General features: G+C 38.0%; 1 protein-coding gene across 1 annotated transcript; it reads left to right on the forward strand.

Annotated features, from left to right (window-relative positions):
• The first annotated feature begins 172 nt into the window (after positions 1 to 172).
• abcb8 (ATP-binding cassette, sub-family B (MDR/TAP), member 8) lies at positions 173 to 13,746 on the forward strand. Its single transcript, XM_015354210.2, has 16 exons — positions 173 to 393; positions 1,010 to 1,355; positions 1,767 to 1,922; positions 2,937 to 3,031; positions 4,614 to 4,719; positions 6,135 to 6,296; positions 6,816 to 6,901; positions 7,054 to 7,151; positions 7,902 to 8,007; positions 8,407 to 8,440; positions 9,716 to 9,852; positions 10,139 to 10,233; positions 10,586 to 10,719; positions 11,147 to 11,294; positions 12,112 to 12,362; positions 12,935 to 13,746. The coding sequence occupies exons 1-16, from the start codon at positions 287 to 289 to the stop codon at positions 13,016 to 13,018; spliced, it is 2,145 nt and encodes a 714-aa protein (XP_015209696.1). The 5' UTR covers positions 173 to 286; the 3' UTR covers positions 13,019 to 13,746.
• The last annotated feature ends 2,351 nt before the right edge of the window (positions 13,747 to 16,097 follow it).

The raw sequence follows: 16,097 nt of genomic DNA on the forward strand, positions 1-16,097 counted from the left end.
TAGTAAAATGTTAATATTACAGGGGGAAATGTTTAAAATACTACTGTATATAAAGCTGCCTTTATTTACATTATTGTACATTTTAATTTTCATAGGCAATAAAATGTATGATAATGTAACAGTCATCTATGAAAAATAACGATGTTAGAAAACAAAACTCATACATTTGCAGATGACAAATGGAATTATGGGTAAAGTAAGATGTCTGCTCCCTTATACAGGAAGATCTAAATGAATAAGGGTTTTGCTTCAAATTTATAAAGCTTGAATACAGAATAATTGAAAGATGTTTTACCTTTTAGTAAACAACAATGTTAGTAGCAGGACAGCTGTTCCTCTGCGTACTTTCTATTTTCGATTCAACAAAACGAGATATTTAAGGAGCTACAATAGGTAAGCAAAAGGGAATTTGGTTTCTTCGCAGCGTATCTTGGGAACTGGTGTTTTTTATTGATTCTGTCAAGGTTTGGGCACCAACAGAGTCAAAAGAAAGGACTACAACTCCCAAAGACACTTGCCTCAATTACAAGCATGTACGGTACATTGGGAAATGTTTGCCACTTTTCTAAACGGTGTTTTGTGTTTTATTTTTAATGTTTGCTTGAAGGTTTCATTCTTTTTAATTAAAAAACAAAATTTCAAATTTAACTCTAACTCAAATATGCCACCGTTCTCAATAAGGAAACGGTGCCTCCAATTTATCCCCAGTTGTGTTTTTAATTGTGTATTTGTACTTGTTATTCTGAAGTTATAAAAGCAGTGTGTTATTATAGCAGTGTGTCACCTGATGGAGAGATCAAAACAAGTAATTGCAGCCTGTAACATGTAGCGTTATGAATTTACAACAGCACCGCGATGTTCCCTTATAGTGTATGCGTTTATGATTCTTGTAATTATTCATAAATTAAATAAAAACGTAATTTAAAGGATCCTGAAAATTTCAAGTGTGTGGAATCCAACTGCATAGCAGTCTCTTGAAGTTTATTTTATATTTTTTGTCCCAATTTAGTTACGGCACAGTTTGGACTCAACATCCCAGTCGAAGTAACTGTAAATTATGCCCCTGCAATACCTTGGTCCGCTTCTGGCATCAGGCTCGGAGAGCCTTCAGAAAAGCAGCTGAACAAAAGCTGAGAGCTCCCAAGACTCACCAGGCTCTGGGCTTTGTGGTGGGTCCAGCAGTCCTCACCATCTCAGCGAGGCTGTACAGCTGTGTTGCCTACTGTCAAGTGGACCTCAATAATAATGAGTTGTCACAGCCAACACACCCTCACGAAACTGAACCAGAGTTCAGCTGGACAGTGCTTTGGAAGTTTCTTAGGCCCCAGCTGTTGGCACTTTTGGGTGCAGTTGTTGTAAGTATGAACCCAAAAAAGCTGTCTTCTTAGAAGTGAAGTAGTTTTAATTAAGTTGTTAATTTCTACAGTTAATACTTCCTGAGTATTGTCTTCTTCTGTCAGAGATGTAAAAGAAGTGGAGGGTTTCATTACTTGTTTTTTGCTATATATTGCATACAGTTGATGATGACAAGTTGATAGTTTAAACAAACTGTACATTGACCTCAGTGATAAAATGTACTCTACATGCCCATGTTACCATTTGGGTATTTAATTATTGGTTGTTAATTAGTTTTGCAGAGATGACAACACTGATATAAATGGATCAGAAGTGTTTTTTCACTTGATGCAATTAACTCATTGAATAGACTTGCGGTAATGAAGTAATACTGAAGCTTGTTATTGTCAAGTTTGTGTGTTTCTTTCTAGTTGGCATTTGGTGCAGCAATCTTGAATATTCAGATCCCCCTGATGCTTGGAGATTTGGTGAATGTGGTGGCCAGGTATATGAGAGACCACATCGGGAACTATCTTAATGAAGTGAAGCGTCCTGCCATAAAACTGCTGGGACTTTATGGCCTTCAGGTAAGCTGTCTAATTGTGTTTGGCAGTAGAACTGGTTGTGCTGTAGTTTGTGTGAAAAATATTTATATATTTTTGTTTTTGTATGTGTGAAAAATATTATATATTATATAATGGATGTTTTAGTGTTTGGTGTTAGTGTAATAGTGTACTGTAATACTGTCTTCAGAAATAGCTGCAGCCTCTGGCATTTACTGCAGTATTTGACTCAGATTTTACACATCAAGATCTAGGAAGATTACATATTACATCCACTACAAATTAAAATAACTGACAAATGTGGATCTTTTTGCTTATGTTTAAAGACATGCAGAGTTTAAGCCTTTCCTTAAGCACAGCTGTTTTTTTCTCTCTATTGTACAGTAAGATCTTACCATTAAAAAATGTTTGGTGCAGAGAGCCATCACAAATAGCCACATTTCATCTAACAAGTTCCACCCCTATACCATTGCCTAATTTACTATAGTATATAGTCTGTATGGTAAAATATATAAGTAGCCCTCCTTTATATGATAATTAAAGTACCATATGCATTAAAAGTTAAATAACCCTGATTAACTAAAATAAACTAAATGTTACATTTTCACATCCCTGGTTTTGCTTGGTTGTAATACACATAGACCGCGTATGACTTTCTAGTGTGATCTTAACTTGGCACATTAGTTGGTGGATTATTGATCCATGCATGTTATCCAGATTTTTTAATGTAATATAGCTCTGTAGCTTGATCCATACGCCTACAAAGTACTGGGTAAAGAAGTGCCTCATGTTTTTTAGTTTTAAATGCTCTTCCACATAGTTTCCACGTGTGTCCTTGTATCAGGTGCAAATGGGATATATAATACAGTACAATACAATACAATAACTCAAAACCTCTTTTGAGAGTCAGACTGATCAGACTAGAAGAACCACTGGATCTAGGTTTCCAAAAAATAATTGATTAGCTCATAATGAGAGACTTTTTAGTTTATCTCTCAATCGTAGTGGTAGAATTCAGAATTCTTCTCATGTTTCCAGGGGCTGCTGACCTGCGGGTACATCGTTCTACTGTCCAGGGTGGGGGAACATGTTGCTGCGGACATGAGAAAGACTCTGTTTTTGTCTCTGCTTAGGTAGGATTGTAGCCAGACTTAAACTAGCCTTGAATGTTCCTTAGTGGTTACTGAAGAGATCTTTCAAGAAATGCTCCTTTAGTTTCATTTCTTTCAAACTGTTTCAAGCTTAGTTAACTAGTCATACAGTACATACCTGTAGTTTCTCTTGTGTTTCTTCTCTGTAGGTTAGCAAAATGGTTGTCATGTTTATAGCATAATTACATTGTAAGTTAGGATTACATTGCCTGTTGTGTTCTGAACTGCTGTTGTTAACATGTGAGCTGTCTTAAGTTGCTTGCTACTGTAATACAGCTTCATAACAACACATCACTAAACCTATTCTGATACTATTGATTGGGCTATAGTTTATAGTTTAACTTTCTGGAGGAAGACATCCAATTTGTTAAGTCATCTGGTATTATAAGTTGAGGAATCATTTCTGTTTCTGAGTTACATTTAGTTTATACTGGTACATAGCAGCCTACTTGTCCACAGACAAGTGATGATTGAGGAAGGGTAGATTACCAATTCTCATACTGTATATACTGTACATGAAAAATACTCATCAAGCTTGTGAAACAGGTGGAGCAAGTCTTGTATGTGCTTCAATAACTCTGAAACTGTTTTGCACTAATGTTAACAATTCTCAAGCAAGTAATGTAAATTGCTAACTCCACCTGTTATAATCTTTATAAAAGTGGAATACGTAGCATACCAACATTATTTACATAATTTACTGTACAATATCTCTCTGTATCCATAGTGTCTTTATACAGTTTTAAGTCTTAGTAGTTCATTTTATTTGCATGGCACTCACATGTCAGTGTGTGCTAGGCTCCTTGATATATATATATATTTTAACTTATTTAACTTATATACTTTTTTTCTCTTCATTATCATTACTTGTTCTAACGCTTATTATGATGATGATGTTATCCGGTCAGTCGGATCCGACTCTCTGCGATTCTACGGGCCATCTCTCGCCACGCTTTCCGGTCTTGGACTTTCTCTTTCAGCTCTTCTATGCCTAAGCCAGTGTCTATTTTGATGGCGTCAAGCCACCGCGTTCTTTGGCAGCCTCGTCTTCTTGTTCCACTGACCATTGCAAGCATCATTGCTTTCTCCAATGAATCTGATCGCATCATGTGACCAAAATAAGTGACCCGGAGTCTGGTGAACTTTCCCTCAAGCGAAACTTCTGGCTTGATGCACTCCAGAACCTCTTTATTGGTGACCCTAACTGTCCATGGTATCCGTAACAGTCTTCTCCAGCACCATAGCTTGAAAGCTTATTATACATCTCCTATATTTTATGCCGCATGGATAAGAGCACCACCTAAGGAAATAATAATGTAACTGGAATCACAGAAACATACTGTAGATAATAGAGAGTAATAATACAATATTAAACATCTTAGAGACACAGAAATATGGAAGAGTACTTCCATATTCCTGTTGTAAAATTCAGTAATTACTCCTGCAAACAAAATTACAAAAATACAAAAATAATAATCATAAAATTCCAAACTTAGTAAATTCTTATGTGAAGTTGCTAGTCTAACATTTTCATTAACTATTCATTTTTCTTCTTTTTTTTTAGACAAGATGTAGCATTCTTTGATGCCAACAAGACAGGGCAGCTGGTAAACCGTTTGACTTCTGATATCCAGGAGTTTAAGTCTTCATTTAAACTAGTCATCTCACAGGTATGGTGAATAGCACATCTCCCCCTTTTTGCAAACGTGAAAAACGCAGTGGTACAGCAGCTGTTATTTGCCACATTTACATTGCCTGATTTCACAGATCACAAAGAGAAGTGTGAGAAATTCCTTCACCTGTTTAACGAATGGAGAACTTTAGGTAGGTCAGACTGTGCTAACATATATTGGAGTTTTGCCAAGATACCAGGGATACACCTACTGTATTCTCCTCTGATGACCAAAAAGTCAGCACCTTTTTTTAACTTCTCAATTAAAGGATTGTGCCTTCTACGGACTTATGCCACTAGTCACACACTAGGGCATGTTTTTTTACTGTAAATTCTGGTTCAGGGGGAAGATTGCCATCTTTTCATCCACCAACTCAACTTAGAGCAGCAACCTTGTTTTTTTTGGGGGGGCCTTAACATCTGAGGTCTGACAAGATCAGGTAGTAATGTTAATTTAATTGACCAGGTTATGTCATATATGAAAATATGCTAAAACAGCACTTGGGATCACGATAGTGATATAGCAGTTATTTTAATACTCATAACTATGTGAATAAACTTCAGCATAAAATGAGGAGTAATTAAGGTATATTACTCATTAATATAGGTAGAAATTTTAGCTGCTGACAAGAATGGCCAAACCAATTCCACAGTATGCTGATTGGAGACACTGTTCAAGCTACCATCCTTTAGATGAGATCAAGTGGAGTTTACATTTCTAAAATATATGGTTGTATTGTCTGGCCCTGCTATTTCTCTGGCTGGTGTTCTTCATCTGCAGCTGTGTAATGGCTACATTTCTGAGATGAATGGTTTGAGTCTCCTTCTATGTGTAATGTGCTTTGTGATCCATCCATTCATCCGTGCATTTTCGAACTGCTTCCAGTTCAGGGTCACGGGGGAGGGGACAGGACACCAGTCCATCACAGGACAGACACACAGACACACACTCACAGCAGGGCCAGTTTTACCAGAAGCCATTTAACCTAGCAGTTTGTCTTTTGTCTGTGAGAGGAAACTGGAGCACCTGGATGAAGTCCACATGAACATAGGGAGAACATACAGACTTTCTTGCAGATAGCACCCCAGAAAATGAACCCGGAGCCCCTGTGCTGCGAGGCAGCAATGCCAACCACTGTGACCCTGTAATAATGGATTTGTGATCTGTTGGAATGAAAAGTGCTATAGAAATGTAAATATTTTTTTAGCAGTAATAATTTGGCTACTCACTAGTTTTTTCAACTAAGGTAGCTATTTTTATCACAAAACTGTAAAAGAATTATTTATTTAAAAAGTATTGACTCTTATTAGAAATTATTATGGTTTAACTCACACCTGTCCTTAAGCCTTGGACATTTCCCATGTGCTTAGAAGCCTCTTTCCTCTAAATCCAGTGTTGTTGTGATTCTGCAGGGTTTGCGCAGTACCACACAGACAGCGGGTTGCTTTGTGTCCCTCTACCTGATCTCCCCCAAACTCACAGGCCTAACCCTAGTAGTAATGCCGTGCCTGGTGGGGGCTGGGGCTCTCATTGGATCATTCCTGCGACGGCTATCCAGAAAAGCTCAGGATCAGGTAAACAGGGACAAATTATTGGTATTATTATTAAGCCTAATTTTACATGTAAAAATTTTGTAAAATTTTGTAAAATGTAAAATGATACTATGGCCAGTATTGGCAGTTTAAGTCCTTGAACACTAATCCAGCATCACTAATGGGGTGATTTAAATTGTGCTTAAATCATCACATTAGTAGATGAATGTTTTAAGCCAAGAATGGCCAACATTAAATCTAAAGCTGCTTATTATTTTAATTTTAAAATGGTCCTTTTAAGTACTTAATTTAACAATACCCTTATTTAGTGGTCGAAATGAAATAAATCAAAGCTATGAAACTGTGACTCTTCAGGACAAAATCTGGCCACTCCTGTACATTGTTATTGGTGTCTGAGTTAGTACACTCCTCCACTTCTGTCTTATCATCCATTAAGAATTAATTGACTGCCAACAAATATGAAGTGTGGAGTATGGAGTATGTGCTGTTTGTTATTGCTTTGTTATTTAGTGTTTCCCTCTGGATATGCGTTTTCCACAGGTTGCCAGAGCTACAGGAGTGGCAGATGAGGCCTTGGGCAATGTTCGCACAGTGAGAGCCTTTGCCATGGAAAACCGAGAAGCACAGTAAGAAGGACTCTTGTTGTTTTTATAATTTTTTTTTATTTATAGTAAAGCCACATGAGTGGAGTGGAATTTTGGCCAGTTTTTCTCCATCTCAAGCATCATGAATCAGCAGTCCCGCTACCATTGTGCTTTTTTACTTGTGCATCTTGCAGGCTGTACTCTGCAGAGGTTGACAAGTCATGTGACATGAATGAGGCTCTGGGAATGGGAATTGCAGTGTTTCAGGGGCTGTCAAACATCGTCCTGAACTGTAAGTGAGATAAAGCAAGTGCTGGGAATGCTCAAAATAACTCAGAAGTGTGTGAATTATGTTATTGGTAGATCAGCTGAGAGCTGAGAATAAGGCATGACCATAAGAAATAACAAATAAATGGATACAATCTTAAAATGAATGGCCAGTGGACAATAACCGACTCTTACAAACAATGCTTTTCAAATAGTTAATGAGAAGAACATGGTGTAGTTCTTGAGTCTTTGAATCTTGAGCTCTAGATGAGCTGACTTGGCCATTATAACTTGTTATTTTTTAAAACAAAATATGCTGGTATGTTCTGTCAGGTTTTCTTTTGATACTATAAATAAATATTTTTAATTATACAGTATCTCTCTGTCTTTGTGACTATATTTCTTTCTTTTAATCTTGCTATTACTCTGATAATCAACATTGTTAATATTTGTCCTATATTACTCTACTGTGGCATCTGCTGATGTTTGCCTTTTTACACTATTTGGTTTGTGATGAGTATGATCACAGGCTTACAGTGGTGCAGAAATAAAATGATGCCAAATGGTCACAAAATCTGTACTTCAGGACAGTGGCCAATCTAGAAGGTACTGTAGATAGCTCTAAATAAACCATCTAAGCAGTTTATATAACCATTATACATTGGTAGGTTAAAAACCAATGGTCACCATCCAAAGAGGAATTACAATGTCATCAAAAAAATTAAACGTAATCAAAAAATGTCTCATTTAGTAACCTGCTCTCATTTTGTGTCAGGCATTGTGCTTGGCACCATTTTTGCAGGTGGGGCCTTAATGGCTGGTGATGAGATGACCCCTGGCGATCTCATGTCTTTTCTGGTTGCTTCGCAAACAGTGCAGAGGTTAGCTGGCCTCCTAAGGTCCTCTTTCCTAACTTGATCAATATTATTATTATTAATTTAATTTATTAAGCAGCCATACGTTCAAGGGTGAAATATCTGTTTTATAAAAGAAATATAATATTTCATGTACTTATCACTAGTAAGCTGATCAGAAGAGCAATCCATATAGATTTCAGGCAGATAAGGTATATGCTTTCTATATGCAAATTAGTGAATCAGATTTCTACTTTTCAAGTATGTTTTAAGTGACATACTGTAGTATGAAGTCTTCACTTTTTCTTAATTCAAAGCATTGATATTATCTGAATACTGCAATGCTAATAATAGCCATGCTGTCTTGAGAAGTAAAGTTTATTCCAAATGTTGCAGTAATCATAACATATCTTGTTTCCTGTGTAGGTCCATGGCTAGTATCTCTGTCCTGTTTGGACAAGTGAGTATAAAGTTTACAAGAGGCAGCGGGGCAATTTTATATGACAATGTACACTGCATTTCTTGAGTGTGTTTGAGCACCAGATTACTGAGCTTGCAGTAAAATCAATGAATGAATTCAACTGTGCAGTTGAAGAGGAAATGTATAAACAAGATATTTATTTAGAAATGTCCTTTCTCTTCTTTATGTTTATTTGCTTATAATTGCTACTGAATTTGGTACTGGTGTTGTTTGTACTTGTATTGCACAGAGGATATGTTTAATAGGACTGTTACCTACAGTATGTGTGAGTGTGGTTGTCAGTTTGCTTCTGGATTGTGGTGTGGCTATAATTAAGCAATAAGGCATGAGAGGCCGTGCTATATCATGAGTATAGTCACAGTTAAAAGGCGTTGTTAGGCCCGACGCGAAGTGGAGGATGGGCAACCCTTTTAACTCTTTCATTCATGATAGAGCACAGGCCTCAAGTGCCTTATTGCTTTTATAAAACGGTTCTCAGATATGAGCCTTAATGCATGTGTGTTCCACATCAGTTCTACAATCAGTGTCATCATGCCAGTTTAGGATACTTTTAACTTGTACCATACTGGAGAACATGCTTCTTTATCAAAATTTTACACAATTAATCACACTGTGGTGCACATACCAACCAGCTGTTAACCGCTTGCACACAGGGGAGCAAAAGGACGTGTAGGCAGATTGCTGTAACCTGCCAATATTTGAGACACTCTTTTAACACATCATAAGCAACACGTTCCTGTAGGGAAGGTTTAGCATCAGTTGGAGGAGAGGTGTGTCCCTCACAGATGGCATCATATGCATGTGTTCCTTTGAGATCGTTGACCAACTAATCCTACCATACCCTTGGCAGAGCTCAGCCAGTTATGGGCCAGCTCTTGGGGACTTCCAGACACAGTTGGCTAGTGACATGATTGATGCTCGAACCTGCGATTGTAGAGCTTATCTTTTAATTGTGAACACCTTTGCTGGTTGTGCCACTCAGGAGGCCCTGAAAAATTCCAGGAAGAATCTTCCTGCCTTTTGAAAGTTAACCCATATAAGCAACCCTTTTTTCCTTATGAAATACAGTGACATTTATATTTTATATTTTGTATGGTTTTATATGGTGACTTAAATATACCTGGTCATGTATGGGCTGGCCATAAAATGTTTTAGAAGTTAGAGCTTAGAAATTGGTTCATGTCTAGCCAAAGAAGGAAATAAAATAATGGCTCCATTTTGTTTCTTTATAATGCAGCTCCCTCTGTTTTTCAGGTTGTACGAGGTATGAGTGCTGGATCCAGGGTGTTTGAGTACCTCACACTGGAGCCCACCATTCCACTGAATGGGGGAGCCAGAATCCCCTACCACTCTTTGGTTGGTAGGATCCACTTCAGAGACATTTCCTTCAGGTGAGGCATCAAATGCTGCTCAGAAAAGAACTTCTGCCACGTACAGTACAGTATGTGTACCCTTAAAACAACAAAAAAAAGTATCACCTCAAAATGGAAAAAAATAAAGCAGAGGGACAGGCTTTGTTGTAGTTTGCAGATTTGAAAACTGTTTTTTTTTAATCTCCCTGGTGGTTACTGAAACTCATGCTGATCCACTCATAGAAATAAAAGAATGATCTGGGATCACCCAGGCTGGCAGAGGGATGGAAGGACTAATAGTTTTCTGATGTAATTTCTTGTTTAGCTATCCAACCAGACCAGGTCATCAGGTCCTGAAGAACTTCAGCCTGGTCCTTCCCCCATGTAAGACGGTGGCCATTGTAGGAGAATCTGGAGGAGGTAACAGTATTTGAGGTGTTTTTTTGTTATTTTCTGTTTGATTTTATTAACGCATCAGCTCGGCACTATAATATGCATGAAAGCAGACGGGATGGAATACAGTAATTCTGAATAAACAATAGTTATTTGAGAAAAAAAAGTCAATTAAATACATAGATTCAATCATTCTATTATTAATGAAACTTGTTGTTGAGATTTTGACTTGCACTCCTGATTGTTGTGCTTAATTATGGTGTATTCAGGATGAAAAATGCAAAGATTAAAAGCTGTTATTTAGACTTCTTTTGTTTTCACTAGAAAATATTCTGCAGCAAAGTGATGTATAAATGAACTTGTATGCACTCTTGCCCAGGTAAATCCACAGTGGCAGCACTGTTGGAGCGATTTTATGACCCCAGCAGTGGTGTTGTCACACTGGATGGGCTGGACATCAGAACCCTTGATCCATCCTGGCTTAGAGGACAGGCTATTGGATTTATCAACCAGGTAACACATCACAAGAAATATTCCAGAAAGAAAGTAATGAATTAAATTATACACACAACATATTGAGCAATATCAGCTTTTCAGATAGTACTAGGGCTACTGATTTCCTTAGACTTAAAGTATTCTTTAGAGAAAAAGGTCTGCATACTTTCAGTTGTATTTGAAATGCATGTAGGAAGCCGCCCATGTGGCTAGGTCCTCTGTGTTTGTGTTTATGTTCATTATTATAGTGCACTACAGATATTTATAATGTTTTAAGTAATTTACAAGCCAGAGAAGAAGAGAAACAAAAAAGGGTAACCTGTACTGTCCAATTATATCCTAAAATATATTGCAGAGATATACTGTAAGCAAATGATATTAAATATTCCTGAAGGTTGTCTATGACCTATTTCAAATGTTCCCTTAATTTCTTAAACATTTCCAGGAGCCTGTTCTGTTTGGAACGTCTGTCATGGAGAACATCCGCTTTGGCAAACCTGAAGCCACTGATGCTGAAGTCATTTCTGCCGCCAAGCAAGCAAACGCCCACAGCTTTATCTCCAGTTTCCCTGATGGCTACGACACAGTGGTTGGTAAGCAAAGTTAACCAAATTTAAAACGTATTGTGATTTTTAGTTTTGACCTTTTACAAAGGGTGTATTTTTGTCTTCAGTCTAAATTAAAACTGTTATCCCTCCACACAAACACACAATGCTTCATGTTCTTTGTTCACTTTTAAGTTGGATTCATATCTAAATCTTTCATGAAGAATATCATTTTAAAATAATGCAGTGAAACTAATACAGTTTGGGGTTTCTTTAAGCTGAAATCTTATACTTATATCTTATAAATCAAATATGTGATGTTTTCGGTGGCAATATTGTTTCTGCCCTACTGCACTGTGGCCTTGGGTTCAATTCTGGGCCTAGGCCTGTGTTCATGTTGGTTTCCTCCATTTACTCTAGTTTCCTCCCACAGTCCAAAAACATACTGGTAAATTAATTGCCATCTGGGAATTGCCCCTAAGCATAGGGGTCTGCGTCTGTCTGTGTGTCTACCTTGTGATGGACTGGAATCCTGTCCAGGATATACCCTGCTTTGCACCTGTTGCTTGCTGGGATAGGCTCCAACTCAGATCCCCCACTACCCTGAATTGTTAGAAAATGGGTGAATGGATGAATCATCATAAGGGAATTAAACTAACAGTATGTTTTTAGACTAGTGGGAGGAAAGAAGAGCACCCAGAAGAAACTCACGCAAACCTGGGGAGAACATACGAACTCCACACAGATAGCACCCCAGCTGCCGAACTGAACCCAGGGCAAATGCATTGCGGGGCTGCAATGTTAACCACTGTGCCATTATGCCACCCGTGTTTATGATGATGATAATGATAAATATGGATTCCAGGTGAGCGTGGAGTGACATTATCAGGGGGACAGAAACAGCGCATTGCGATAGCCCGAGCCCTCATTAAGAACCCCAGCATACTGATCCTGGATGAGGCCACCAGTGCACTGGACGCAGAGTCGGAGCGGGTGGTGCAGGAGGCGCTCGATCGGGTCACCTCTGGCCGCACGGTGCTCATCATTGCTCACCGCCTCAGTACCATCCAGGGAGCCGATCTCATCTGTGTGTTGAGCAACGGGAGCGTCACGGAGGTAAGAGGGGCAGAAAGTTTCTCAGTAGAGGTTAACAAAGAATAAAACTGAATTGCACTGTTCTTTTTAGCTGTAGACCTGGGGGATCAGTGAAGACTGTGTAATTCGGGATACAGGAGATACCGTATTGAAAAAATGAGTACTTGTTCCCAAAAAACTGTGTTCATGGACAAGATAACATATCTTAACTAAAGGATTTGTTAAACATCAGGGTTTTTACAGAATAGAAAGACAAAACTAATTACTAATTTCAGGGACATGATTAATTTGTGATTCTAATATCAAATATTGTCTTAAATCTGACAAGCTCATACTTCTAGAACTGAGAGGATCTGTAATATTCTCTAAAAACTGAAATAAATGTTCTCTTAAAACAAGATTGTACTGATAGGCGTAAATCCAAGAATGGCTGTTGGATTCATTTAATTAATTAGAAGAGAATTAGTTTAAACCTTAACTGCTTTAATAACCACTTTCAGTCCAACTTTAGACTGAACATTGTGTGGTTTGCTTAATGTCTTCATCTTGCAACACTGAAAAAGAGATGTTGTTCTTTTTTTGTCTTTCCTAAGGCTGGTACACATTCTGAACTTCTGAAGAAAGGTGGACTGTACGCAGATCTGACTCAAAGACAGAGGACAGAGGGAAAGAAATGAATCTAAAGTAGCATAGTCTACAGAAGATTTTAATCAACAGTTGATCTTTGTCTTTGCCTTCTAAATCAATTTCTTTTCAGATCGATTTCACTTACTGACAGTTCATATCCTACAATCTTGTAAGAAATTATTGACCATGATGGGAAAAATCAGAGCAGTAAAATGTCTACCTGCTTTGAGAATGTTTGTCCAAAAATGCATTTTTCTTTTGGTTTTGAAATATCATTGGAAATGTTTGAAGATCTAGTTTAATGTAATCATGAAGTTAAAAAGTTTGTACAATACTGATTATAATTTTTGAACTATAAAAGAAGGTATATCCCTTAAAAGCAGACAGCGATGAAAACACTACAGGAGTTTGTCAGCAGTAATTTATGAAAACCATTGAACAGGAAGAATTATTGCTTGAGTTTTGCTTTATTTTTTTGGATAATTAAACTTGACAACTTTTTCAACCCTAAGAAGTTAGGTGTTGAGTAATTTTGGAAAAGTATAAAATGATTTCTCTGTTTCCTCTTTGACTTTGTATTACATTTACAGGACCATCGTGTTTAAAATACAGTAATGATATCTTGAAGGACGGGAAAGTATTCTACCTTAAGGAGTTAGAATTAGCATCTACGTCCACTTAATAGACCAATGACATAGTGTGTGTACAGGACCTTGCAAAAGTATTCAGACCCTTCTTGTGGTGTCCCATTTTGTGAAATAAAAATGGATGTACAGTATACACATTTTTTAAGCTCTAATTTTTTAAAAATCAGTGCTGATACAGCAGATGTTTAGGGTTAAGATAAGCTACTGTAAATGTCAGCAAAAACTAAAACAAATAAATCTTAAACATATTGATTGCCTAAGTATTCAGCCCCATGAATTCAATATTTGGTGGTAGCACCTTTGGCAGCAATTCTTTTGCAATTGCAATTGTTTCAATTATCCTGCTGAAAGATGACCTGTTATCCAATAACTTGTTTAAGTCTTTAGTAGATTAAGGCAGGTTTTCTTCTAAGATTTGCTTGTGTTTTGTTCCATCTATTTTTTTCTTCACTCATCACTGCTCATTTTGTTCTATCTAAGCTATTGAGCTGTGCAGTTCTTTCAAAGTTGCCATTAACCTCGTGGTAGCATCCCTTGCTCATCTACTCAGTATGAAGATACAACCTGATCTCAGAAGTTCTCTGGGTGATACAAGGTGCCTTCCATTTCTTGATGATTGAGAGACTTTGGATGAGACCTTAAACTTAGATCCTGATAATCATTATTGTTGTTGTTGTTGTTATTATTATTACATTAATAATAATAGCTCACACTTATATAGCACTTTTCTGGACACTCCACTCAAAGAGCTTTACAGGTAATGGGGTCCCCTCTACACCATCACCAATGTGTAGCCCCACCTGGATGATGTAACAGCAGCCATAGCAGCCACACATCAACTATTAGTGGGGAGGAGAACAGAATGATGAAGCCAGTTCATAGATGGGGATTATTAGGAGGCCATGATTGGTAAAGGCCAAATGGGAAATTTGGCCAGGACACCAGGGTAACACCCCTACTCTTTTCAAGAGACGCCCTGGGATTTTTAATGATCACAGAAAGCCAGGACCTTGGTTTTACATCTTATCCAAAAGACAGTGCCTTTTTACAGTATAGTGTCCCTCTCAATATACTGGGGCATTAGGACCCACACAGACTGCAGAGCAAGCACCCCCTGCTGGACCACTAACACCTCTTCCATCAGCAACCTTAGTTTTTCCAGGAGGTCTCCCATCCAGGGACTGACCGGGCTCACACCTGCTTAGTTTCAATGGGCTGCCAGTTGTGAGTTGCAGGGTAATATAGCTGCTGGCCATTAAACGATCCTGTGGCAATCATGGTAGGATCAGGGTGTTAACTCATGAGCCCCAGCTCAGTTCTACTCTAGGCTTACCCAATACAGCCTACCACAACTCTTGATTCAATTAGTAGAGCTATTTTTCAGTTTTCCTCTTGATATGTTGGGTGGCAGTGCTACTGGAATTTAACAGATGTGGACTTCACACAGGTGGGTGCTGTTGCTCTGGTGGTTAAGGTGGATCCTTTAAAGTGAAAAGGGCTATATAAATGCAGTTTAATAATTATATGTTTTATTTTACTCTGTTGTGTCTATACTATTTTATTCCAAATGTTAGAGTTACAATCAGATGTGTATTTTAATATAGTGCAGTTTTCAAATTTTAATCTGAGAAAAAGCATTCCATTTTCTTCTTCTAAGTATAGGTGGTGTGAATATAGACTTTTGGTAATGCAAGTACATACTTGTATTAGATTATGAGTTTACAGAAGTCTGTTTAGTACCTCAATTAAAATACACGTGCTATAGTACTATATTATTATTAACTATAGTATTATAGTTGTCTAATCTTGATTAAATAAAGACTTGTATAAATCATTTAGTATTGGACAGGCAGCGAAAGTGTTTTAACAGCAGTGTTACATGGTTGGAAGAAGGATTATACTTCTGCTATTGTTGAGTGGAAAAAATGAGTGCGGGGCCAACAGGTATCAAGGACAAAGTTGACTTTAATTTTGCAGAGAATGGCCAATTGATGCATTATCTATCCTTGGTCTCTGAGCTTCCTTACATTGAGCAAAGGTCCTTTCAGCATACGCGCTCGTTATTTACCACACACTCCTTAATTACTGTACCACACAGTTCAAAGGCGCCATCATTGTGACACTTCCACCTCCCTTAAGAAGGAATCCTGAGCCCTTTCTAGGAGAGATTGTTTAGTCCCAGTTAGGAGAACTCAGAAAACAGTTCAAGATGGAAAAATTGAGGAGGACACAGGTTGCAGCCGTGGACCTAGGAGAGGATGTGGACACCAGGGAGTCTCTAGCGAGCAGCAGAGGAAGGCTTCTGTGTTGTCTACTCCTCTCCCCCACCCAAAACTGGACATAGACAAATCAGGGCAAAGGGGAACATGAGAGACCACAATGTTCAGGATGGTTGGAGTTGAAGAGGACGCCAAAGACCATCGAAGGATTACAAAGACGTTCTTCGCTGTAGTGGAAGGAGGCACTCCCAGTCACCGACTTA

Source organism: Lepisosteus oculatus, chromosome 6 (assembly GCF_040954835.1).
Source record: "Lepisosteus oculatus isolate fLepOcu1 chromosome 6, fLepOcu1.hap2, whole genome shotgun sequence".
NCBI classification, from domain to species: Eukaryota; Metazoa; Chordata; class Actinopteri; order Semionotiformes; family Lepisosteidae; genus Lepisosteus; species Lepisosteus oculatus.

Excerpts from the sequence above, each read along its gene's own strand:
- abcb8 (XM_015354210.2), top strand. The coding sequence starts at position 287 with ATGTTTTACCTTTTAGTAAACAACAATGTTAGTAGCAGGACAGCTGTT. Across the intron at positions 1,356-1,766 it reads CACTTTTGGGTGCAGTTGTT|TTGGCATTTGGTGCAGCAAT; the intron begins GTAAGTATGAAC and ends GTTTCTTTCTAG. Across the intron at positions 7,152-7,901 it reads GTCAAACATCGTCCTGAACT|GCATTGTGCTTGGCACCATT; the intron begins GTAAGTGAGATA and ends ATTTTGTGTCAG.